General features: G+C 41.8%; 1 protein-coding gene across 6 annotated transcripts in view; it reads left to right on the forward strand.

The window, feature by feature from the left end:
• The window catches only part of TBC1D16 (TBC1 domain family member 16), an 84,182-nt gene that overhangs the window by 10,163 nt on the left and 48,994 nt on the right, over positions 1–25,025 (forward strand). For 4 of the 6 annotated variants that reach the window (XR_014025406.1, XM_081319923.1, XM_081319922.1 and 1 more), the window contains 2 exons: positions 11,514–11,757; positions 17,352–17,976. The exons of 1 other annotated variant lie outside the window; for it this stretch is intronic. Coding sequence is in view for 3 of the 5 variants with exons in the window: in XM_081319923.1 (XP_081176049.1) it covers positions 11,577–11,757; positions 17,352–17,976 (806 nt within the window). In the remaining 2 variants the exon portion in view is untranslated. Of the gene's footprint in view, positions 1–11,513; positions 11,758–17,351; positions 17,977–25,025 lie in introns of those variants that run through there. One more of the 6 variants, XM_081319926.1, reaches the window with a different exon arrangement.

A 25,025-nucleotide genomic window follows, 5' to 3' on the forward strand; every position in this document is an offset into this window, starting at 1 on the left:
TGATGACTGAATGAATGCTTGTAAGTCGAGGATTACCTATATAATAATATTCTCAGTTATGAAATGCTCAGGCTTTTTCAGAATAATCCTCATTCATTATATATACATGGTTGATAATATATTCATCTTATGTAGGTCTCTTTCCAGAATCCTTTTATGAAAGTACTTTTAAAGTTATGATGTATTTGTCACATAACACCTGCTAAATCTGGAGTGTTGTTATTTGGCTTTGGATAAAGCTCAGTGACCTATCTAGCTCCCATGGATATCTGCTACAATAAAAATCTCTATAGAGGACATGCTCATTTTTTTTTGGTTAGAAATGTGGCAGGTGTAATTTGATTTTCTTTCTATAATTTTAGTCGTGGCTCATTCTCCATAGCCTTTGTAAAAAAATTACATTGACTTCTATGTGTCCACTTGAAGAGAATCTTTGTTTTTATAATTGCTGTTTTATATTACAGGTAGTCCTCAACTTACGACCACACTGAGGCCAAAATCTATGTTGCTAAGCAAAACATGTTAAATGAGTTTTGCCCCAATTTATGACCTTTTTTGCCACTGCAGTGAATCACTGCAGCTGTTAAGTTAGTAACACAGTTGTTAAGTGGATCTGCCTTCCTCACTAACTTTGCTTGTCAGAAGGTTGCAAAAGATGATCACATGATCCTTGGTCCCTGTGACTGTCATAAATATGAGTCAGATGCCAAGCATCTGAATTTTGATCATGTGACCCTGGGGATGCTGCAACAGTCATAAGTGTGAAAAATGGTCATAACTCCTTTTTTCAGTGCCGTTGTAATTTTGAATGGTCCCTGAATGAACTGTTGCAAGTTGAGGACTACCTATATATGGATTTTATGGCTTAAATAAGGGGTCCCCAACCCCCAGTCCATAGACCAGTACTGGGCCACGGCATGTCAGCAACCAGTACGCACAAACAAGCAAAGCCCCATCCATGAGATGCAGGCAGCAGACAAAACCACGTACCCTCTGGTCCGTGGAAAAACCTCTTTCCACAGAACTGGTCCCTGGTACCCAAAAGGTTGGGGACCTCTGCAAGAAGCCCTTAAGGCAGACATGTCAAACTTGTGACATCACGTGACGTTGCGCGACGTATCAGGACTGATTTGCCATTGCTGGCAATGGGGTGGGCACAGCTTCCCCATGATATGTCCAGCCCATGGGCCGGCAGTTTGACACCCCTGCCTTAAGGCCCCCTTTTGAAAAGGTACATTTTAAATAAAGATTGCAGATAATTAGTTCTGTTTAAGGCTTTTGTTGTTTTAGTATGGAAGTGCTAAAATGCTAGTGGTTGGTGTTTAGATTGTTGCAATTTGAACAGTTTCTTAATAAAGCCCATTGACCTAAGTTCATCAAGCTTGTGGAGCTTAAACCAAACAAATCCCATTATGATATAAAGTGAACGTGGAACTCAAAAATCTCACATACTTGCTAGGGATTTGCTGCTTGATGGATGTTTATTGCTGAGCATTATCCCCATACAGTTCTCGGATAGTTAAACTCAGTCATGGCTTCCTTCCTTGGAATATGTTCCTAAGACCTCTAACTTACCATGGCAGTTCCTGTTGAAAACTCTAATGATAGAGCTAAACCTCTGATTTGTCTCTCAGCCCAGTTTAACTCACAAACCTGTGAAGAAAAATGGAGAAGTGTTGCGTTCTCTTTCCTGGGGATAAGGTGGCCTCTACATCTAAAAAACAGAGTTGTTCAATTTGGTAAGAGTCGCTGTCTAATGTTTTATCCCTTTTACACTTCTGCCATCCCATTTTTTATTCCCGCTGTTTCTTTATTTGAGATTATGGTTCTAGGAAAAGAGTTTTGCGTATTTTCTCAAGAATATGTATAATTTTTCCACTTCTCCAACTCTGCATCTTTTATGCCTTTCACCAAATTATGCAAATCTTCAGTGTTTTTCTGTAAAGAACTAGTTTCTGCCTGCCCAGGCTGAGTCCTTGCAGCGGTGCCAAGCTGTCAGTCAGAAATCATGCTTTCAGCCATGCCATTATCAAAAGACACCCCTCCATTGTTCCCACTGATAAGGAGAAACGGCACTATTGGAGCAAGTGAAGATTGTGGCAGAAAACCTGCCAATGGGATGTTGCCCTGTGGCCTTTTGTTCTAGAGGGAAGGGGTTGGGTTGAGTGGGGGGGGAGTGATTGTGCTGACTGAATGCTTAATGAGAATGTGATCAAATCAGCTGGTGACTTAACTTATCTTGGGCTGCGTGCTGAGCAGTCTTGGGCTTGGTCCATGAAACAGCTAATGGCTGGATTAAAAATCCCACGGCGTTGAGCTGTTCGGTGACAAGAGTTATGCAAAAAAAAGTCTGACTAAAGGCTGCATAATATTTGTTAAAATAGCAGCTGGAATGTTTTGAATCAGCTATCCTTATATATGGAAGGAGTGTGGAAGGGAGAAGTTTGTGCCACGCGAATTAATGTTCAGAATGAGCTGCTTCTATTTTGGAAGGTCTGAATTCCAAATCCAGATTGAGAGAAGTAGGTAACTTAGATTATAAACTTGAAGTTGGTTTTCCTCAGTGTCCCTTAAATTTTGTCTACCTTATAACCATGTTTACTTAAGTAATCCCCGTGGATTCTGATAAGGGTGCACACAATCGCACTTATTGTCCAGACTCCATAATATTGGGACTGCTTTACTCATGCCTCAGGTAAGGTGTTCTTCTATGAGATTCAGGCACAGAATATATCATTGCTGTGGAGTTATATGCCCCCCACCCCAAATATAGGAATGCTGCTGCCCTGCTTTGTAAATAAGCAGCACATCTGAGCCTTGTGGCTTGAAGGTTCACACATTATTGTATGAGCTTTCCAGGAGCCATAAGAAGAAATGCGCCATGTAAATATGTTGAGGAGACTGCTGAATCAGGAGTCAGGTATTGCTTCTCTACTCTATATTGAAGGAACCTTCCAGACTCCAGATATCAGAAATCAGAGACTTGGAGACAAATATAGCCAGTCTTCTACGGTTATGATACAGTCAAATCAATATTTTATTGTCTTAGGCAATAAGTATTTTTTATTTGCTTTTAATCAAGCTAAAACATATTGTATGTTGTAGTAGATAATCATCCATAAAATTTATTGTATGTACAGGTAGCCCTTGATTTATGAGCACAATTGAGCCCAAAATTTCTGTTGCTAAGCCAGACGTTTGTTAAGTGAATTTTGCCCTGTTTTATGACTTTGCTTGCCACAGTTGTTAAGTGACTCATTGCAGTTGTTAGTAACATAGTTGTTAAGTGAATATAACTTCCCCATTGACTTTGCTGGTCAAAAGCTTGCAAAAAGTGATCACATGACCCCAAGACACTTCAGTCATCATAAATACGAGTCAGTTGCCAAGCATTTGAACTTTGATCACATGATGATGGGATGCTACAACAGTCGTACTTGTGAAAAACGGTCACACTTGCAATACTGCACCCTAACCACTGTGCCACCAGGGATTGGTGAAGAGGAAAACAGAACTTTCTTTTCATTTGAAGAACTGCAAATGACATGATCCTCTCTTCTACCTTTAAACTATTTTTGAAAAACAATTTGTTTACTTGCTCATTCCTGTCTCATGTTTGACCAAAATCAAAAAACAGATTAAGATAATGCCATTTTTGCGTCTACAGTATATAATATTTTTATGTTAAGCATCTTTAACAATTCTGAGATCAGCTATACCAGGGGTAGGCAACCTTGGCTCTTTTATGACTCGTGGACTTCAACTCCCAGAATTCCTGAGCCAGCCAAGCTGGCTTAGGAATTCTGGGAGTTGAAGTCCACGAGTCATAAAAGAGCCAAGGTTGCCTACCCCTGAGTTATACAGATAACACGAACCCTCTGCTGGAATATCTGTCCATTGCCTTTTAAGAAGGGACTATCATTTTCCTTCAAGGTCAGAATAGCTCAAGAATGCATAAAGTACATAGAGGTTTAACATCCTATATTTTATTAGCCTTTCCTGTTTTTACTGATCAAGATTTCAGACAAAAATATGTGAGGAATGTAGGCTGCTTTCTGCCAAGCTGGCTTGATAAGGTGTTTTTTTCCCCTCAGAAACACTTTTTTGGCTATACTTTGACCTGTACAGTATAAAGCAAACGCTTTTTATTTGCATCCAACTTAAATTGTAATAGCTCTCCATACTTTCCTTTGTTCTAGTGTAAAACACCCAACTACAGTTAAGTCCTTTGTTGTAAGAGACCCATTGAGCAATATCTCTTGTAGGTACTGCTGTGAGCAGCAGTACTCCAGGTGTGGTCATATCATGGATTTATATTGTATTGCAAGTTCTTTTGCTTTTATTCTATTCCTAATAATTTGTAGCATTTGCCTTACAAGAATCATGCACCAAAACAGTGTTTCTCAACCCTAACAACTTTAACATCTGGGAACTTCAACTCCCACAGTTTTGAGAGTTGAAGTTCATAGATCTTAAATTTGTCAAGATTGAGAAACACTACACTAGAGGAACATTTAACCTCCAATTATCCAATATCCTTTCCTGATTGCTCAGAGCCTGCCCAGATGCCATTTATTTAAATCTATATGAGAAACCTGAGTTTGTTGATACTCTCCAGTTTCTTTTTGCCATTTTAAGGTTCGTTTATCCGTCTGGAGAGGATTTTTTTTTTGCTTTTATTACTTTGAAAAGACTTTCAGACAGTCTGTAAAGCCTTGGTCATTCTGTTGAGCCTTGGGGACAGGGTTGTTTTCTCCACTATTAAGCTGCTAGGGTACAAAGTCACTGTCCTTGAGCTGGCAGACAAATTGTATTAATTTGAACATTATGGTAACTTGATCCATATTCTGCCTCTGTTGTTTCTGTTCATGGTCATCTGACCTTGCCTCTGGTAAAGGTAAAGGTAAAGGTTCCCCCGCACATGCGTGCTAGTCGTTTCCAACTCTAGGGGCCGGTGCTCATCTCCGTTTCAAAGCCGAAGAGCCAGCGCTTGTCTGAGGACATCTCCGTGGTCATGTGGCCGGCATGACGAGATGCCAAAGGCGCACAGAACGCTGTTACCTTCCCACTGTAGTGGTCCCTATTTTTCTACTTGTATTTTTATGTGCTTTCGAACTGCTAGGTTGGCAGAAGCTGGGACGAGTAACAGGCGCTCACTCTGTTATGCGGCACTCGGGATTCGACCCGCCAAACTGCCGACCTTCTGATTGACAAGCTCAGTGTCCTAACCCACTGAGCCACTGCGTCCCTCTGGTATAACATGGCAAAACATCACAGATTTTACACATTTTGAGACTATGGGCAGTCCTCGACTTACAAACAGTCGTTTAGTGACTGTTCGAAGTTACAACAGCACTAAAAAAGTGACTTATCACTGGCTTCCACACTTAAAACTCTTGCAGCAATCATATCACCATGTGATCAAAATTTGGGCACTTGGCAACCAGCATGGCATGTATTTACCAAAGCGGTTGCAGCCTCCCAGATCATATGATCACCATTTGTAACCTTCCCAACTGGCTTTTGACAAGCAAAGTCAGTGGGAGAAGCCAGAGTCACTAAACAAACACACAATTCACAACTGCAGTGATTTGCTTAACAACTGGCAAAAACGGTCATAAAATGAGGTGCAACTTTCTTAACAATTGCCTGGCTTAGCAATGGAAATGTTGGGCTTACTTGTGATTGTAAGAACTCCCTGTACTTTTTTGGATGCTCCTTGTGATAAGAGGGAAGGAGTACTTTAGGAGCAGCTATGAGTAACTTAAACCTGCTTTCGGTGTGCTGTGGTGTTCATGAAATCAACAGAAACAAGATGTCAGGGCAAATTTGTGCAATGCATAGTTAGTTGTTAGTGAGGAAAATAACCCATCATATCTCATGATTTGTGAAGCTTGTTCAGGTACCTTTGATGAGGTCTTTTTTTTTTGAACGTTTGAATTTACATGCTGGTTGACCTGTTAAAAAAACTAAAAAAGTATCTAGAAATCGTACTGGGTTACTTCTAGGAAGGCCCAATCTTTCTATATATTACTTCTTTATTTCATTATATTTTCCAGAATGTACCTGTAGTGGTCTTTACGTCAACTAGCCTACAATATCTTGTTCTTTCAAAAATGAAGAATTACATTGGATAGTTCTAATCCTCATAACTGCTAAATCTAAGGACTAATTGCATATTTTCATTAATAGTTCCCTGTTGAAATGAGTTTGAGTATCAATGGAACTGGTTTTCTATTTAAGTGAATGGCATGTTATTTTCTTAAATGTCCTGGAAAAAAGAGAGTAATTTATTTCTGAAACCAATAAGAGTGAAGATTTGTTGTTGTTAGTTGCGAAGTCGTGTCCGACCCATCGCGACCCTATGGACAACGTTCCTCCAGGCCTTCCTGTCCTCTACCATTTTCTGGAGTCCATTTAAGCTCATGCCTACTGCTTCAGTCACTCCATCCAGCCACCTCATTCTCTGTCGTCCCCTTCTTCTATTGCCTTCAACCTTTCCCAGCATTAGGCTCTTCTCCAGTGAGTCCTTCCTTCTCATTAGGTGGCCAAAGTATTTGAGTTTTAGCTTCAGGATCTGGCCTTCTAAAGAGCAGTCAGGGTTGATCTCCTCTAGGACTGACCGGTTTGATCACCTTGCAGTCCAAGGGACTCGCAGGAGTCTTCTCCAGCACCATAGCTCAAAGGCCTCAATTCTTTGGCGCTCAGCCTTTCTTATGGTCCAGCTTTCACTGCCATATATTGCAACTGGGAAGACCATAGCCTTGACTATACGCACATTTGTTGACAGGGTGATGTCTCTGCTTTTTAGTGTGCTGTCTAGATTTGCCATGGCTTTCCTCCCCAGGAGCAAGCGTCTTTTAATTTCTTGGCTACAGTCCCCATCTGCAGTGATCTTGGAGCCCAGGAAAATAAAATCTGTCACTACCTCCATTTCTTCCCCATCTATTTGCCAGGGCCGGATGCCATGATCTTGGTTTTCTTAATGTTTAGTTTCAACCCAAGTTTTGCACTCTCCTTCTTTACTCGCAACAAGAGGCTCTTTAGTTCCTCTTCACTTTCTGCCATTAGAGTGGTATCATCTGCATATCTTAGGTTGTTGATGATTCTTCCGGCAATCTTAATTCCAACTTTTGATTCATCTAGCCCTGCCTTTCTCATGATGTGCTCTGCATATAAGTTAAATAGGCAAGGCGACACTATACAGCCTTGCCGGACTCCTTTCCCAATTTTGAACCAATCAGTGGTTCCGTGTCCAGTTCTCACTGTTGCTTCTTGGCCCGCATATAGGTTTCTCAAGAGACAAATAAGATGGTCTGGTATGCCCATCTCTTTAAGGACTTGCCACAGTTTGTTATGATCCACACAATCAAAGGCTTTAGCATAGTCAATGAAGCAGAAGTAGATGTTTTTCTGGAACTCTCTAGCTTTCTCCATGATCCAGCGTATGTTAGCAATTTGATCTCTAGTTCCTCTGCCTCTTCGAAATCCTGCCTGTACTTCTGGTAGTTCTCGATCCACATACTGCTGGAGTCTAGCTTGTAGAATTTTAAGCATAACTTTACTAGCATGAGAAATGAGTGCAATGGTGCGATAGTTTGAACAGAGTGAAGATACATGGGGAAAATAAAGATGTGATTGCTGCCTTGCTTTGTGAAAGCAGAGAGAAACCTAGTACTGCTATTTATACCTTATAGCTGAGAAACATGAATTCATGTCTAAGCTTCCCATTTTTCTACTCTTTTCATCCAGAGTAAATGTTTCCATTGCATTTCTGAGAAGCATGAATATCTCAGTATTGTCTGCCATGATAAGAACTGTACAGGTAGTCCTTGATTTACAACCACAATAGGGACTGGAATATTCATCATTAAGTGCAGTTATTAAGTGAGGCATCACGTGACCACACCCAATTTTATGACCTTTTTCTCCATGATGGTTATGACCATGACTTACGATCTCCTGCTGGCTTTCCCATTGACCTATGCTTCTTGGAAGCCCTCTGGGGAGGTCACAAATGGGGATCACAAGACTGCACGATGCTTCAGTGGCCATAGGTATGAGCTGGTTGCCAAGTGCTTGGATCACAATCATGTAACTGTGATGGTGTGAGGAGTGAGCCACTTTTTTCAGCACCATTGTAACTTTGAATGGTCACTAAGTAAATGGTTGTTAAGTGAGGACTACCTGTATTGCTTAAATCCCTCCTGGTCTGTTGATAATGCTTCAGAAAGGCTTTGTTTAATTCAAGTTTACTTGGCTCAAACATGACATGTTTTTCTTTTTCTTTTAATCTGTTCTCATTCTATTTGATGAAAGTTCTAAATATTCCTTCAATGGGAAATAGATTTTCAGATTAATTGTCCTGAGTGGAGTATCATACTTGTTCTCTTTTTTAAAATTATTATTTTTGGTCACAGGATGAATTTTAATATCTTTTCTTTCAATGCTGAGTCTGGAACTTCTGGATTATTACACATCAATTAAATCCCAATGTAATATAGCAGGAGGTAACACCTCCCCTTATGCTGTTTCAATACTTGTGCTACTATCCCAGCTAAAATTTTGCTCATCAGGAATTATTGCATAGAATTGGAAGGGACTTTGTCCAACCTTGGTTAGAACCTGCAGTGATGGTTCACCATGAGTCTAGAGCAGTGGCCATCAACCTGTGGTCTGTGGAACCCAGGGGGCCCACAAGGTCATCAGGGGGTCCACGTAGGTTTTAAAAAAGGTTATGATTTAAGTCTTGAGTTAAATCTGGGGGGGGTATCCGTGGCCATGGTCTGTGGCTGCAAAAGGTATTTAAAGGGGCTCCATGGTGAAGAAAAGGTTGAGAATCACTGAGATATACTGTTCCATTGCTTCCATTCAATTTCTCTTCTCATATATTTGACGGAGAATTTGGAAAGCTTATTACAATGCCCTAGTTTTAAGAACCGGAATACATCTAAGAATTTGCACTCCAACCTGCGCAGCTTTATTTCTTCATTTTAGTAGTAATGATTGAGATGCTGTGGTCAGCACAGTGCCAGATGATATACGGTAGAAAGATTGCATTCCCGCCGTGGCATTTAACCAGGTCTACTAAAGACCTGATGGCTGCATTTGGACATTAAGCTCATTTTAACTTTGGTTTGCTCTTTCACAACTTGGTGCCTTATGCAAACCCATCTTATCTGATGGTTCATTGTAATCCATAAACCTGGAACAAAAAGGGTTAATTCAGTAACCAGGTTAAGCAAGTTGGCAAACACAACCTCTGAAAAGGATGCTAAAGAAAAGATACATCCCACTGCTTCATCTCTGGTTTTGCATAAATTAGCTGCTAGGTGATAAGATTGGCAAGGTTTAAGAGGGAAAGTGCCTGGAGCAAGAAGAATGGGCAGGAAATATTTATTTATTGCTGTACATGGCACACTTTCCCCCTAGATCAGAGATGTCAGACACAAGGCCTGGGGGCCAGATCCGGCCCGCGAAGTGGTTTCATGCGGCCCGCGAAGCCATCCTGGAAACAGTAAGGGAACGGCCCCCACTGCCTTGGCCCTGGCCCTGAGACCCTCCTCCTGCCAGAGACCCTCAGATCTGTCCCACTCCTGCCCAAGCCCACATAGGCACCCATGATGCGAACGATGTAGAGCTGGCCATGCCCACCCAGTAGGCCATACGCACTTTAGCCACGCCCAGCCAGTAGGCCACACCCACCCAGCCCCCTGAGGGCAACCGCAATACTGATGCGGCCCTCAATGAAATTGAGTTTGACACCCCTGCCCTAGATGAAGTATGCTAATTTGGTACAGAAACTCCATTGTTAAGTGACATTGTCATAAGTAAAAAACAACAACATGTGACTGCTCCACTTAGTGATGACAGTTACCATCCTTAAGTAAGGACTGCATGGGTTTTCTAGTATAGACCTCATGAGAAAATAAGATGAGTACCCACTTGTAACTACCACTCATTCAGCACAGAACAAGTGTCATTGAACAAGGACCACCTCCTTTATTGCTTTGTTGATTTGAGGAGGAGGATATTGCTGGGAATGCCTCTCTCTTTGTACCTACATACCTCTTTTTTGCCCCCACAAACCTCCTTCTTGCATCCTGTGCAAAGTACAGTATAGGTAGTTATTAATTATAACAGGCAAGATACTATATTCATTGTATCTGTTAGTTATAGCTCCATTCTCTTTAGCCTGCTTTCTTGTGAAAAGTCAGACACACAGTAAGGTTAAATTGAAGCCAGTATTTTTCTCTGTTTGTCTTTTTCTTGTGTCTTGTGTCTATATTTGTTTTTCCAGTAGAGCAGGTGTCAATTCATATATTGTGCAGGGGATGGCAGGCGTGTGCTATTTCAGGCCTATATTCAACAGGACTCATAGGCAATGCTCACGAAGCTTTGTTGCTATGCTACAGCAGTGACAATGGGGTCCAGGTTGCATCCTTGTGTTGATCCACTTAAGGTATTCATCCAATAAAGAACCAAAGCAAATAAAAAACAGATGCAAATGTGTCTACTGTCAACACCTTTCTGAGTTAAAATTAATTCTTCTTTGGGGATATTTGTTTCAGAGACAGCCCTACTGCAGCATCTATTATTTTACATAATATGTGCTTTTTATTTATTTCTTATGTGACTGGCTTATGAGAGGATTTTATATATTTCCTAAATTAGTTTGCATCTTTGCATCTCAGCTCAACTGCAAGACAAAGTAAGTCTAGTGTCAGGGTAACAAGGTAAAGGTTGTTTCCAATTCTAGGGGCCGGTGCTCATCTCCGTTTCAAAGCCGAAGAGCCAGCGCTTGTCTGAGGACGTCTCCGTGGTCATGTGGCTGGCATGACTAGACGCCAAAGGCGCACGGAACGCTATTACCTTCCCACCGTAGTGGTCCCTATTTTTCTACTTGATTTTACGTGCTTTCGAACTGCTAGGTTGGCAGAAGCTGGGACAAGTAACAGGCGCTCACTCTGTTACGCGGCACTTGGGATTCGACCCACCAAACTGCCGACCATTTGATCGACAAGCTCAGCGTCCTAACCCACTGAGCCACTGCCTAAAAATCTAAAATCTAAAAATCTAAAAATCTGAGGTCAAAGCCATACATCTAGAAGTGAAGCAGTATTTTGTTTGCCAGTGCTTGAATGAGAAAAATGAGTGTTAATATTGTCCAAAACAATGGCAGGTCTAATATCATGAAGGAAATTAGTAAAACATGAAGCAAATTTGGAAAGGCCCAACGTGGCATAAGCTGTGGTGAGCACTTGCCAGGTACAAGAGGTCACCTAAAGTTGTAAATAGAAGTTGTGTGATGAAGACTTGATTTTAATGTTGAGTTTTCTTTAACAAGTTTTAATAGGGTGATTGACACCATAAAGGTCAGGCAGCTTCTGATACCAAATACCCAACCCAACCCAACCAGAGGGGAGCTATGTGTCGTTCTGTTGTTACCTATTCATTGTATCTGTTCTAATTTGTGTATGTGTGTGGTTTTGCTTTTTGTTTTCCCTGGGCAGACCTTACTCTCTGAATTAGGTGCTTGACTGAAGCTGATAGAGAATGGAAACATTTCCTTGGCAATGTCTCTGGGAAAACTCCTCCGTCGTGCCTCTTCCAAAGCATCTGATCTCCTGACCTTAAATGCCAGCAGCAGCTGTGGTGGTTCGTCTTCCATCTTGGATGGAGAGATTATCTATTCCAAGAACAATGTTTGTGTCCACCCCCCTGAGATGCTGCAAGGTGTTGTGGAACATCATCCAGGTGAGGACAGCTAGCAAACATCAAGAAGTTTATTTAGGTCTGTAGCAGAATCTCTGAAGCCCTCTTCAGGCATCTAATGCTTGTAAGTGTAGAGGGAACTGGGGCATGCATTTCAGTTCTTCCCTGCTCCTCTCTGACCTTTTGTTATCAGCAACATTCAAGATGGGTGTTAATGTATAAGACTAAATACACTTGCCGTTCTCTTGGGGATTGGAGTACTGTACCAAGGTCAGTAGGGTCGCAACCAGTGGTGGGATTCAGCCTGTTCACACTAGTTCAGTAGAACCGATAGCTATTTTTTTGTTGCCCAGGCCCAGAATGGACTTCCAGAAGCGGCATACACACAGAGAACCGGTTGTAAACTTATTTGAATCCCACCTGCTTTCCCTGTGAACGCAGACCATTCGAAATGAAGTGTAACGTCCCTCCCCTCCATGCTTACTTAAAATGCTTGAAGAGAGCTTCAGCTACTTCCTTAAGTTTCCCTTACTACCTATTTCATCTCTCGCCCTGTATACCTCCAGCTGGTATTTCCTTTGTTTATGGATCCAGGGGGAGCGGCTTAATCTTGCCAGCAAGATAGTGTGTCTCAGCTATTCCTTGTCTGACTTTCCTAGTTCAGTGTAAAATATTTCCTTCCCTTTGTGTTTTTCTAGCTTGAGTATGAGGTGGCATATGCTATAATAGAACTTCTAAAACAGGAACTTCATTTTAAGATTAAAGTATATTAAGAAGATCCAAAATTAGATTTTTGTAATGTTTGTTTTGCTGCCAGAAGCTTTTACACAAAGAAGAATATTTTTAGCCAGCAAGCATTATTATGTGATTTTGCAAATATCAGAAAAATACAAATGAATTTTTATTTATTTTTATTCATTTATATATCATATTTATGAACTGACCATGTCGCTCACAGGACGACTCTGGATGGTGTACAATAAAATTTATATCTGTATAATACCCATTCTGCTGTTTACTTTGCAATATTATGCAAACTGAAAGGGAGAAAAACAAAGCATTATTTTTTATAATTAAAACAAAAAAAATAATTAAATGTTTTTAATTAAGTAAAAAATTAAGGCAGGACTTGAACTCACAGTCTCTTGTATTCTAACCCAGTGCATTTATGACATTTAGTATTCACCCAATTTGTTTCCAGGTCAGTGGCTAGTTTATAGCAGGCATATAAATTCAGAGCATGATGACTATTCCTATTGCATAGAGTTAATGACACTGTGCCTACAGGAGTAGCAGCCTCTACTATAATGTCTAATTTCATTTATCAAAAATCTTGTATTAGTAAAATGTAAGTTAGCGTTTTATATTGGTCCCCCAGTCACTTGTGTGTAGTTTTGTGTAGAACCTAGGTAGAATTTGAAACAAATGTATATTTTCATATATTCTTTTGAATATGACATACAATTAGTTCTCGAGTTACGAGTTAGTTGAGCTTAGCGACGGTTAGAATTTATGATGGCACTAAATGAAAGGACTTTTGAACAGTCCTCAAAGTATATATTTGATTGATTTCTATAGCCACCCATCTCAATAAAGTTCTGGCTACTGCAATGCTCCTGTGCTTACGTGAACAAAATTCAGACACATGGCAGCCAGCTCACACATATGACCGATTGTAGCATCCTGCAGTCACGGGATCACCGTTAATGACCTTCTCTGCCAGCTTCATACGAGCAAAATTAATAGAAAAGCCAGCACAGAAGGTTGCAAATCAGTTGGATAAGTCTTCCCGCAGCCCCGTTGCCCTGAGCATGTGCATATACACCCCACATCCTCTTTTCCTGGCCTTGCTGCTGTCGCCCACATGTATCCCTGCCATCTTTCCCCGCTTCCTTGCATCCACACACATGCACCCCACATCCTCTTTCCCCCGCACCCTACATTTCCACACCTGCACATACCCTGCACCCTCTTTCCCTGGCCTCCCTACTCTCACACACATGTACTCCACATCCCCTTCCCCCAGCTTCCCTGTGCTTGCACAGGTACACATTGTGGCCTTTTCCCCTAGTCTCCCTGCGCTTACACATATGCATGTACCTCACACCCTCTTTCCCAGGCCTCCCTTTGCCTTCTTTCCCCACCTTTCCTGAGTTCATGGCGCATTGCATCAGCCCACAACATGCCCATGAACTGTGCCAGACCTCCCAAGGTCTCTCTCCCTTGGGGCAGCCTCCGCTCCCATGGAAGCCCTGTGCTCCTGACTGGGGATACCCTCACTTCCTGATTAATGACCCATATATCTTGGGACAAGTTGGATTGCCTGGATTCTTGTTGCTAAGTGATACGATCACATGATGTTGCATTTTATGACCCTATTACTTAGCAGCAGCAATCCTGTTCCCAATTGCCATTGTAATTTGAGGACTATCTGTGTTTCTTTTGTTTAGATTTTGATTACCTTTATAGCACTTGGCTTAGTTTCAGAGAAATGCAGGCTGCTTTTTGTGTTCAGAGGCCATTCTTTTTTTTGTTATTATTAATCAGTTTCTGAGTGTTGCAGGACAGGACGTCAACAGAAGCCAACATTTTGGCTTTCTCTGGCATAGGCAGCTACAAAAGTGGGCAAGTGATGAAACTTGCACTGCAATTCAGATTGCCTTTGACAGCTCATCAAAGAAGACCAGACCAAAAAATCAATAATTATATAGGTCAGGAGTATTTTTATTGTAACAGCTCTAATGATTATCTAGACCTGTACCAATCGGGTTTCAGGCCCGGGTACAGCACGGAGACGGCATTGGTCTGGTGAATGATCTCTGGCGGGCTCGAGACAGGGGTTGCTCCTCTGTCCTAGTCCTATTAGATCTCTCAGCGGCTTTCGATACCATCAACCATGGTATCCTTCTGCGGCGTCTCAGGGGGTTGGGAGTGGGGGGCACTGTTTTACAGTGGTTCTCCTCCTATCTCCTGGGCCGCTCGCAGTCGGTGTTGACTGGAGGGCAGAGATCCACCCCGAGGCCTCTCGCTTGTGGAGTTCCTCAGGGGTCGGTTCTCTCGCCCCTCCTGTTCAACATCTACATGAAGCCGCTGGGTGAGGTCATTCGTGGTTTCGGGGTGGGGTATCATCAGTACGCTGATGATACCCAACTGTTTTTCTCCACCCCGAACCAACCCAGCGATGCCCTCGCCGTGATGTCCCATTGCCTGGAGGCGGTTCAGGTCTGGATGGGGAGAAACAGGCTTCGTCTCAATCCCGCCAAGACTGAGTGGCTGTGCGTATCGGCATCTTGGGCTAACCAGATTATTCCACCTTTAACGATGGGGGGTGAGGTGTTACCCCCCGTTGATAGGGCTCGCAACTTGGGCGTCCTCCTGGATTCACGGCTCAATTTTGAAGATCATATAGGAGCCGTGGCCAGGGGGGCTTTTGCCCAGGTTCGCCTGGTGCGCCAGTTGCGACCCTATCTGGACCGAGATGCCCTACGCACAGTCACTCATGCGCTCGTGACCTCCCGTCTAGACTACTGCAACGCTCTCTACATGGGGCTGCCCTTGAGGACCACTCGGAGGCTTCAACTGGTGCAGAATGCGGCTGCGCGAGTTGTGATGGGGGTTTCCCGATACTCCCATGTAACACCTCTACTCCGCGAGCTGCATTGGCTTCCAGTTGCCCTCCGGGTGAGATTCAAGGTGCTGGTGATGACCTATAAAGCCCTAAATGGCGAGGGTCCGGGATATCTGAGGGAACACCTGCTGCCAGCATCAAGTTCCCTTCGTCCAGTGCGCTCCCACAGGGAGGGTCTTCTCAGGGTGCCGCCGATAAAAGATTGCCGGCGGATAACACCCAGGGGGAGGGCCTTCTCTGTGGGTGCGCCGGCCCTCTGGAACCAGCTGCCCGTGGAGCTTAGGACCGCCCCTGACCTTCGTTCATTCCGCCGGGACCTGAAGACCTGGCTCTTTGAGCTCTCCGGCCCAGGCTGAGAATTTTTAACTGGGGTTTTTAATTCTAGGGATGATTTAATCTTTTTTTTAATTTGTTTTTAACTTTTGTATTGGTTTTTTTAAATGCCCTGTAAACCGCCCTGAGTCCTTCGGGAAAGGGCAGTATATAAATTTAATAAAATAAATAAATAAAATAATAATGGAAGTTTGCAGATCAGAATGTGTTCCCCCTCCTTCCCTTTCTGTGAACTAAAGAGGGGCTTGTTTTCTCAGGTTATTTCCTTGGCCTGGCCTCAAGCCCTGCTTATCTGGCTGTTGCCTTGGTAGCAGGTCTCTCTACTGGCCATTCTCTATGTTCTCTACAGAGCAGGGGTAGGCAACCTTGGCTCTTTTATGACTGGTGGACTTCAACTCCCAGGAATTCTGGGAATTGAAGTCCACGAGTCATAAAAGAGCCAAGGTTGCCTACCCCTACTACAGACTTGTGTATCCTTGCAAGTGAAATGATGACATAAATATGAAGGGGGCAGAGGTTGAATCCTAACAGCAGAGTCCACATTTCACTTTGAAGTCACTGTGGTTAAGTGCCTAAACCTTTGGGATAGATTAGATTTTAAGAAAAACATTAAGGGGTACGGCAGCTTAATAACGTTTATTTTAATTCTTACTTTCTTTTTAAAAATCCCAAAAAAGAATATTACAAGTAATCCTCAATTTATAACCACAATTAAGCCTGAAATTTCTGTTGTTAAGCAAGACATTTGTTAAGTGAGTTTTGCCCCATTTTACAACCTTTCTTGCCACAGATGTTAAGTGAATCTGGCTTCCCCATTGACATTGCTTGTCAGGTGGTCACAAAAGGTGGTCACATGACCCCAGGACACTGCAATCGTCATAAATACGAGTTAGTTGATAGGCATCTGAATTTTGATCACATGATCATGGGGATGCTGCAATGGTCATAAGTGTGGAAAACCATCATAGTTCACTTTTTTCAGGGCTGTTGTAACTTTGAACGGTCACAAAATGAATGGTTGTAAGTTGAAAACTACCTGTATTTATCAGAAAGAAAACTGAAAGATGTTATGGATATTTTAATAAGAAAATTGGAAGCAAGAAATTCTTTTATATTTCCCAGATACCCTGTGTAGAGGGGATTTCAAGGAAAAGACTCTCAACATCTGTGGAGCAATAGGTCAGCACTCAGCATGAAAATGAGGGAGCCTTCAGAAATGAAACAGTTAGGAAATGGGGTGAAATAGTTCCATTGCAGCCATTGCACCCATTAGAACAGCTTTGGAAAGCATGCAGTGTCATCCTTATTCACCACAATATCAGCTACTTTCATTCATTTTAACAAGACTGCTGTGATTTTTCATCTTACAGAAGAAACATGTCACTTGTTTTAGATGAGGCTAACTTGCAGCTAATGAGCAGAAAGGGAAAAAATCAATAAAAATTCTAGGATATGTATACAGGAGTTGTGAATTTATGCATGGTATTTGCTTCCTAAATACCTAGGTTGCACTTGATAATAGGAAACACATCATGAGGAATGAGCCAGTTAAAATAGCATTGAGAAGAGGTCAGTCACTTGCTAGAAATTAAAGGAATAGCTGTGTTTCCACATCGTGGGAAGTCCAGAAAGCTGAGGGTTGGCTATAAGTCTAAGTCCCTGTCTTCTTTTGCAGGCTACTTGTGCTTGTACATGGAGAAGGATGAGCTGCTTGGAACCACACTTATCCTGGCCTGGGTCCCCAACTCCCGTATTCAGAGGCAGGATGAAGAAGCTCTCCGTTACATCACGCCCGAGAGCTCCCCTGTCCGCAAGGCTCCCCGCAAGCGCAACCGACACACTCAGGGTTTTGGCATCCCTATGCAGGCTTCTTCTGTTGAGCAGAAGCAAGCTGAGACCCCAAAGGATGAGGAGGACATTTTGACTCTGTCACAGCTGGTGAGGGATGTGGCTCATGTCAGCCCCCCTTCAGAAGAAGGGGACAAATTGTCCCACAGCTGTTCAGCCACGTGCAACATACACAGCTCCGCTCAGCCTGCTCACAGTGACTCAGGAATTTTATCGACAATCAGTTCTCAGGATGAACAGAACCGATTAGAGGAGTCCGTAGAGGAAGGGCTGGAGAGCCATTTGGAGACAGGAGAAGATGAAGGCTCTTTGGAGTTGTCTGCCGATGATGTTAGCAAAGATAGCACGTTTGACTCGGATTCAGATGCCTTCTCTTCTCCATTCTGCCTCTCACCCATAAGCGAAGCACTTGTGGAAAACGTTAGCTCTATGTTCCTGGTTAATGAAAACCGGTGAGTTGATGTTCCTGTGCTAATTGAACAGAGTCCAGTTCAAAACAAAATGGGCAACACCCATAAATGTAGTCACCCGATTCTAGAATCATCTGCTCTCTGTTATTAGCATGGATGGCTCAGTGGTTAAAGACGTTGAGCTTGTTGGCTGGAAAGCTAACAGCCCAGGTTCGAGACTGAGCACCACACAATGGGGTGAGCTCCTGTCCCTGCCCCACCTAGCTCCTGCCCACCTAGCAATTTGAAAGCATGCAAATGTGAGTAGATTGGGTACCACTTTGGTAGGAAAGTAGCACCATTTCATGCGCCTCTGACATATAGCCATGCTGGCCACATGACCATAGAAAATGTCTTTAGACAATGCTGGCTACCTTGGTCAAGAAACGGAGATGAGAACCGCGCCTTAGAATCAGACATGACTGAACAGGGGAAAACTTTACCTCACATTCAGAGAGACATTAACATTAGCTTTCATTAGAGCAAGTAGAGTGTGTTTACTCAGAGGTAAATTCTATTGAACTCATTGAGATTTACTCCATAAAAGGATTATAAGATTGTCGTGGAAATCTGTCTTAAGACTTCTACAGAGGCATCAAAGCACTGAATCAATTTGTCATTCAACTTAGTGATTCCTTTAATGCAATACATAGAAGATCAAATACTGTCATTTGTTCTGTCAATTTATTTGTTTTGAAATGCCCATTTCAGTGAACATATAGTTCCAGATATTGGCCATACTTCTTGTCTGAAGATGCTCTGCTTATTATTTAAATATGTGTTTTTCATACATTTTCATAGCAAATACACCTAACTGGTAAAAAAAGCTATTTAGAAGAGCTATAAAGACTTTTGGCAAGGGAAAGTAAGACCTTTTTGCCTTATCATGCTTGCCATCTTTTTATCTTTCTCCTTTGATGTGAGAATTGTTGAGTGTGAGGTGGCATACAAATTTAATAAATTGTTATTATTTACACAAAAATGTGAAATCACAGCTGCCAGTTCTTTAGCTGGTGTAGGCTTTCATGTGCATCAAGTTCTTCCTAAGAACCTAGAATGTTGTAATATATCAGTGTTGGTATATGTGTGGATTTTTGCATTGTGGTCTTCTGTAATTGACAGATAGAATTTTAATTAATGCACAGATTTTCTAAGTGCTGTCCAAGATCTTTTGGTATGGCACCACGTGTGCCGATAATTGGGACTACCAAGCTGGTTTTTGCCATAATCTTTCCATTTCAGTTTTCAGGGCTTGATACTTTCTGATCTTCTACAATTCTTTATTTTCTTGTCTACTTCCTGCTATTGCCATATCAATTATCCATACTTCCTTCTTTTCAACTACAGTTAAATCTGGTGTGTTATGAGCAAAATCCTTATGTTTGGAAATTCCAAGTAGTTTTAACCTATTCATTTTCAGCTATTTTTTCAACTCTACATTCCCACCAATTTTTCATTATTGGCACATGATAATTTTTACAGATGTTCCAGTGAAGCATTGTGGTGACTGTTATGTCATTGTTTGTAATCAGTTTGTGTGATCTTTTTTGCATGAACTGAGCATATGATCTATTGTTTCTTCTGCCTTTTTGCACAATCTGCACTTTGAATCATTTGACGATTTTTCAATTCTGGCCTTGATTGCATTAGTTCAAATAACTTGCTTTTGAGCAGCCAAAATCAACCCTTCACTTTCTTTTTCAGTGTTCCAGTTGTAAGCTATTGCCAGGTTTTATTTTTATCCACTTTCCCCTTGATTTTTTTGTAGAAATTAACAATGTACAAAGAGTCCTCTGAAGTGGCTCGGGTGTAAGGATCACGCGGAGACAGCAGGCTCTGGTTACAGATTTATTGAGGTACACCCGGCAAAACTCTGCCGGTTTGAGTTCTTTATATAGCCAGCTGGAAGTTGGTTCCACCAATCAGCAGTTTGGCTTCTCCCGCCGGGAAGCTGGGCCAATCAGCTGCGTCAGGAGTTTGATAGTTAGAGTCCTCGTGGTGGTTGCGCTGAGAGCTGTCAGCTATCGCGCTTGCGCTCTTGCAGGCGGCAGTTTGACAGCTGTCAAACTGCCGCGTGTTTTCCTGTCAGCCGTATTTACCTCATGTAACCTATAACTATATTCATTAACAATAACAAGTAACATTAAACATTAATATATATCATCCTCAATTTGTGACCAATTGTTTAATGACTGTTTGAAAGTACAGTTGCCTTGGAAAGGGTGCTTTATGGCCCATAAAGCACTTCAGGTTGTTGTAAAATGTTGAGCTGCCCCTCCCATCACAAGATTGCGATCTGGTTGCTTGGCAACCTGTCCACACTTAGAAGCAGTGATCTTCCCCAGAAACTCATAGAGAATCCGGTAGAGAAAATTGTAAGCTGCTGCTATCTGTCAAAGAGCTGAGATTCCCTCCTGACAGGCACCTTTTTCAAAGCGAAATGGCTCTCTGTCAAAAGGGAACCTCAGCTGTGTGTGGAGTTCTGATTCGCTGCTCCCCCATCCCACAAGCTGCCATTTGAGGGTGAAAGGTTTGCCTACAGAAAACAAGGGAACTTCTCCAGCAGGTTGCAGAAAGGAAGCCATTTCTGCAGCTGCCTCACACAGGGACAGGAATTCCAAAGGGCTTCAGATCCTGAAGATCCCAGCTCTGTTCCTGCAGCCTGCCAGAGTAGTTCTCTTCCCCACATTGAGGGGAGACCAACTCTTCTGGCGGCTCGAATGTTTGGGATCCGAGCTTCATTTCACCAGTCCACTGCAGGAGTTCCCTTCTGTGCGTGGAATTGAGGGGAAATCTTGCGGTGGGCTGCAGAAAAGAAGCTTGGATCCTGAAGATTAGAGCTTCATTTCTGTACCCAGCCATAGAAGGTCCCTTTTGGGGAAATTCCTTATATGGTTGCATTTCTTATTAATCACATTTTTTAACTTGTCTGTGCTTGATATTATCCAATTGTAAAATGCTCAAATACTTGTAGGCTTCATCCTGATAGTTTGGCCATTTGGCATTTCAATTCTATTACTGTTCATGATTTTACCCCAATTGATTGCTAGTGTAATACATTTCTCTAGGCCAAATTCCATTGGTATACCTGTGCTAAAAATCCTTATGATATTTGTCAGTGACTGGATTTTGGATTTTCCATAAAGCTTCATATCATCCTATATATATATATCTCCAATGTGAGATTCTGTTAGCATTTTTTGCTGTTTGGTAGCCAAGATTTGTTTTCTTTAAAAATATCGAAAGCAGGAACATAGTAATGACAAATAATAAGGGTGATAATAAGTAACCATGGAAGATGCTGTTCCTAATGTTTTCATTTCCAATCCCCAATTAGTCTTCCATTGCTTCATTATCTTTTTCTATAAGCATTCCAATGTTTTTACTGATACTAGTTGTTTCCAAATATTTCATGGTCCAACTATGTGGTAATGAATCAAATGCCTTTTTATAAGCAAAGCAGACCATTGTTGTTGTTTTTTGTTGTTGTTTTTTTTGTTTTGCCTTTTGCAATTCTTCAAAACCCTTTTATCAATCAGAAAGTGATCCTTTCTTCCACTGCTTTTCCTTTTATTTCCTTCTGTTCCACTGGAAGGATGTTATCTTATTTTTTCCCTAAATAATCTAATAAATAATCTAAACTATAGTAAATAACAGCAGTACTGTAGTAATGTTACTTGCTATTATGCCTCTGAGTAAAGTAAACATTGTAGACTAGCATGTTATTGGCCTAGAGCAGGCATGTCAAACTGCTGGCCCGTAGGCCGGATACGTCATCCGGAAGCCGTGCCAAAACCATTGCCGGCAATGGCAAAACCGTCCCGATATGTTGCACTACGTCATGTGACGTCGTGAGTTTGACATGTCCGGCCTAGAGTTTCCTGGAGTTAAGACCCTTTCATTGGGTCTTAAGTTATTATGGTTATTATTATTGTTATTGTTATTATTGCATAGTCAGCCAGGTATTAAGACTGGATTTGGCATTTTCATCCACCTACTGAGTCCTTCCCAAGGACCTGGGATAAGCAGATGTTGCTGTTTGATGGTGTTAAGGGTATTGTTGCAGATTGTACGGCAAGCTGCCTTTTGTGATTGACTAATGTTGATTTTGTCAATGGTGATAGTGTTCAACGTAATTCTTATTTTTATGGAAAAAATATAACCATTATACTTCACCACCCTGCATATGTTTTTAATGAGTTACATTCATTATGCTGTTACCTGTGTAACTTTAAAAAGAATTGTACTGTATGGCTTTGGCTCACGAAGCATTTTGCCTATTCTGCGGGCCTTCTTGTTTCTTGTTTCTTCCCTTTGTGTTGCATTTCGTAACTTCTAATGAAGGATTTTGAAGATCGCTATTATTTGCACACCCTTCTGAACTATTTTGATTATATAAATACTACTCAACTATGGAGTCTAGACAGCCAGTTTTATAAAAATGACTTAGTTGATTTCTTTCTGCTTTCCTCTAGAGCTACAGTGCCGTGGCTTGGCATATTATTGTTTCAATGCTGTGATCTTCTTCTAATACAATTTGCCTGGGGTGAACTGAGCATCTGCTGTTCTAGGGTGAAAATGTATATTTTATTTGTAGAATGTGACTGAAGCCACAATGCTCCAATTTAGTGCCGGGACATACATTTGCCTGCTTGTGAATTTATTCACGTTCGGTGTAAGAGGCGAGTGCCCTCATGCGGCCTACCAGTTATATTGCAAAATGGATAATTGGAAATGGGGTTTTTGACACAGGCTATAGCTTTTTCCCAAAAGCAGTTGTTCTAAGACCTTCTCGATATTTATTTGGCAGCAGATTGCCTTAGTTTATATGATAATAGCCTTTGAAATGCCAAGGGAGAATATAAAGCTTGCTTATTTGAAAAGAATGAAAATCCATATTAAACTAAGAATGTAGTTGATTAACAGCCCATACAGAGGATTCCCACTAGGCGTGACTTGGATGCTATCTTCTTTCCATCCTATCATCCATTTTCTCCCAAGTTTTTTTTTTTACCAAATAAGTACTCTTGATTTTCTTAAAAATGTATACAAGTAGTCCTTGACTTACAGTTCGTTTGGTAACCGTTCAAAGTTACAGTGCCACTGAAAAATGTGACTTATGACCACTTTTTCACAGTTACAATTTTTGCAGCATCCCCATGATCAGGTGACCAAAATTCAGATGCTTGGCAGCTGGTTCATATTTATGATGGTTGCTGTATCCCAGGGTCATGAGATCACTTTGTGCAACTTTCTGACAAGTAAAGTCAATGGGGGAGCCAGATTAAACTTAACAACCTTGTTACTAACTTAACAACTGCAGAGATTCACTTAACAACTGTGGCAAGAAAGGTTGTAAAATGGGGCAAAACTCACTTAACAAATGTTTCACTTAACAACAGAAATTTAGGGCTTAATTGTAGTTGTAAGTCGAAGACTGACCTGTATACTATTTTTAAACTTCAGTTGGGTGAATAAAGAAAGATGGTGTGGTGGTGGTTGGACTGGAACTAGGGATACACCCATATTCTAATCCACATTCAAAGCTGGAAGCTCACTTGGTGACTAGCTGATGGGCCAGTCAGTCTCTCAGCCCATCCTATCCCCCAGGATTAAATTGTTGTCAGTGGAAAAACAGAAAAATATGCTTTATAGGTTGCGTGAGTTTATGAATGAAAGATGGATTATGAAAGATGGAATGTATTTAATACTGTGTGGTATTTTTCTCATGGCCAACATGGCTGTTTTGGCTCTTTCGAAAAGAATGAAAAACAATTCCCATGCTCCCTAATAGGTGAGTTTTAAGGAAAAAAATATTTGGAAGTAGCATTGAGTAGATGAAGTCTTGTTAATTAGGGGGTGATTTTTTTCCTGTGCTTCTCCTAAACATTCAAACTGGCTAAGATGGTAAAAAGATTTGTGTTGGAACAGACTAAAGGCCTACTAATATTCTTTGTAATATAAGACTTTTTTTAAAAAAAATATCCCTATAAAGATGAATGAGCTAGATCAGTGATGGCGAACCTTTTAGAGACTGAGTTCCCAAACCCCAAACCCACTTATTTGTTGCAAAGTGCCAGGGGTGCATCAGCATTATAGTGCCCTCGGGGGGGGGGGGCAGTGCAGCCTCTGGCATGCAAAAACCAGGGGTGCAAAAATGGGCCATTGTGCTGCAAGGCGCTGCACCACGCAAGAACGGGGCAGGGCTAGTGAGTATCATGCAGGCAATAGTGAGTATCATGCAGGCACTAGCCCCGCCCCATTTGCAGTGCGTGCATGTAAAATGCTTCCCCCTCCCTTTTCTTCCAGTCCACCAATCGACAATGGTTGCTGACCTCTGCTCTACCATCTCTACTTGAGCTTGTTAGTCGGCCGCTTCGCCTCCTTTGTGCTGGGCGGGGCTCCTGGTCTGGGCAGTGGTGGAGGCCTGATGGACCTGCTGCTGGTGGTGGCGGCACGCGTGCCAACAGAGAGGGCTCTGAGTGCCGCTTCTGGCACGCGTGACATAGGTTTGCCATCACTGAGCTAGATCTATTAAATGTACTGCATAATATTCAGTGATTACATTCAAGTTTAGATTGAAAATAATTACACAGGCCAACGCATGTAACCATGAAGAGTTTATGAAGCAAACCCACTGCACTGGTGCTCTGAGACTACCCCATGCTTCTCTGGCTTTGCCCAAGAGATGTCAGACTTCCAAACCAGTCTTGTGTACATTAGGTCATCCAAATGCAAAATCTAAAACACTGTTCCTTTTCACACAAACTGCAAGAGTTTGTTTATATGAGTTGGAGCTTAAGATGCACTTTATGGTCACTTAAACATGGAAAATTGATTTTGAAGAGGTGCCTATCTGATTATTTCCCAGAGGAACCGCTGGACATATCACACATCAACTGAACACAACAACTCTTTTTTTCTATACCAGTCCCTGTAATTTATTTTTAAATTTGTTGTACACATGCTAGTATGTATTGGTGTGGGAGATACTGTAGATATTAGAGAATTATGTGTGTGTGTATACTCATGTATGGGTAGTTCTCAACTTA

This window comes from Vipera berus (assembly GCF_964194415.1).
Source record: "Vipera berus genome assembly, chromosome: 2".
In the NCBI taxonomy this organism is placed as follows: domain Eukaryota; kingdom Metazoa; phylum Chordata; class Lepidosauria; order Squamata; family Viperidae; genus Vipera; species Vipera berus.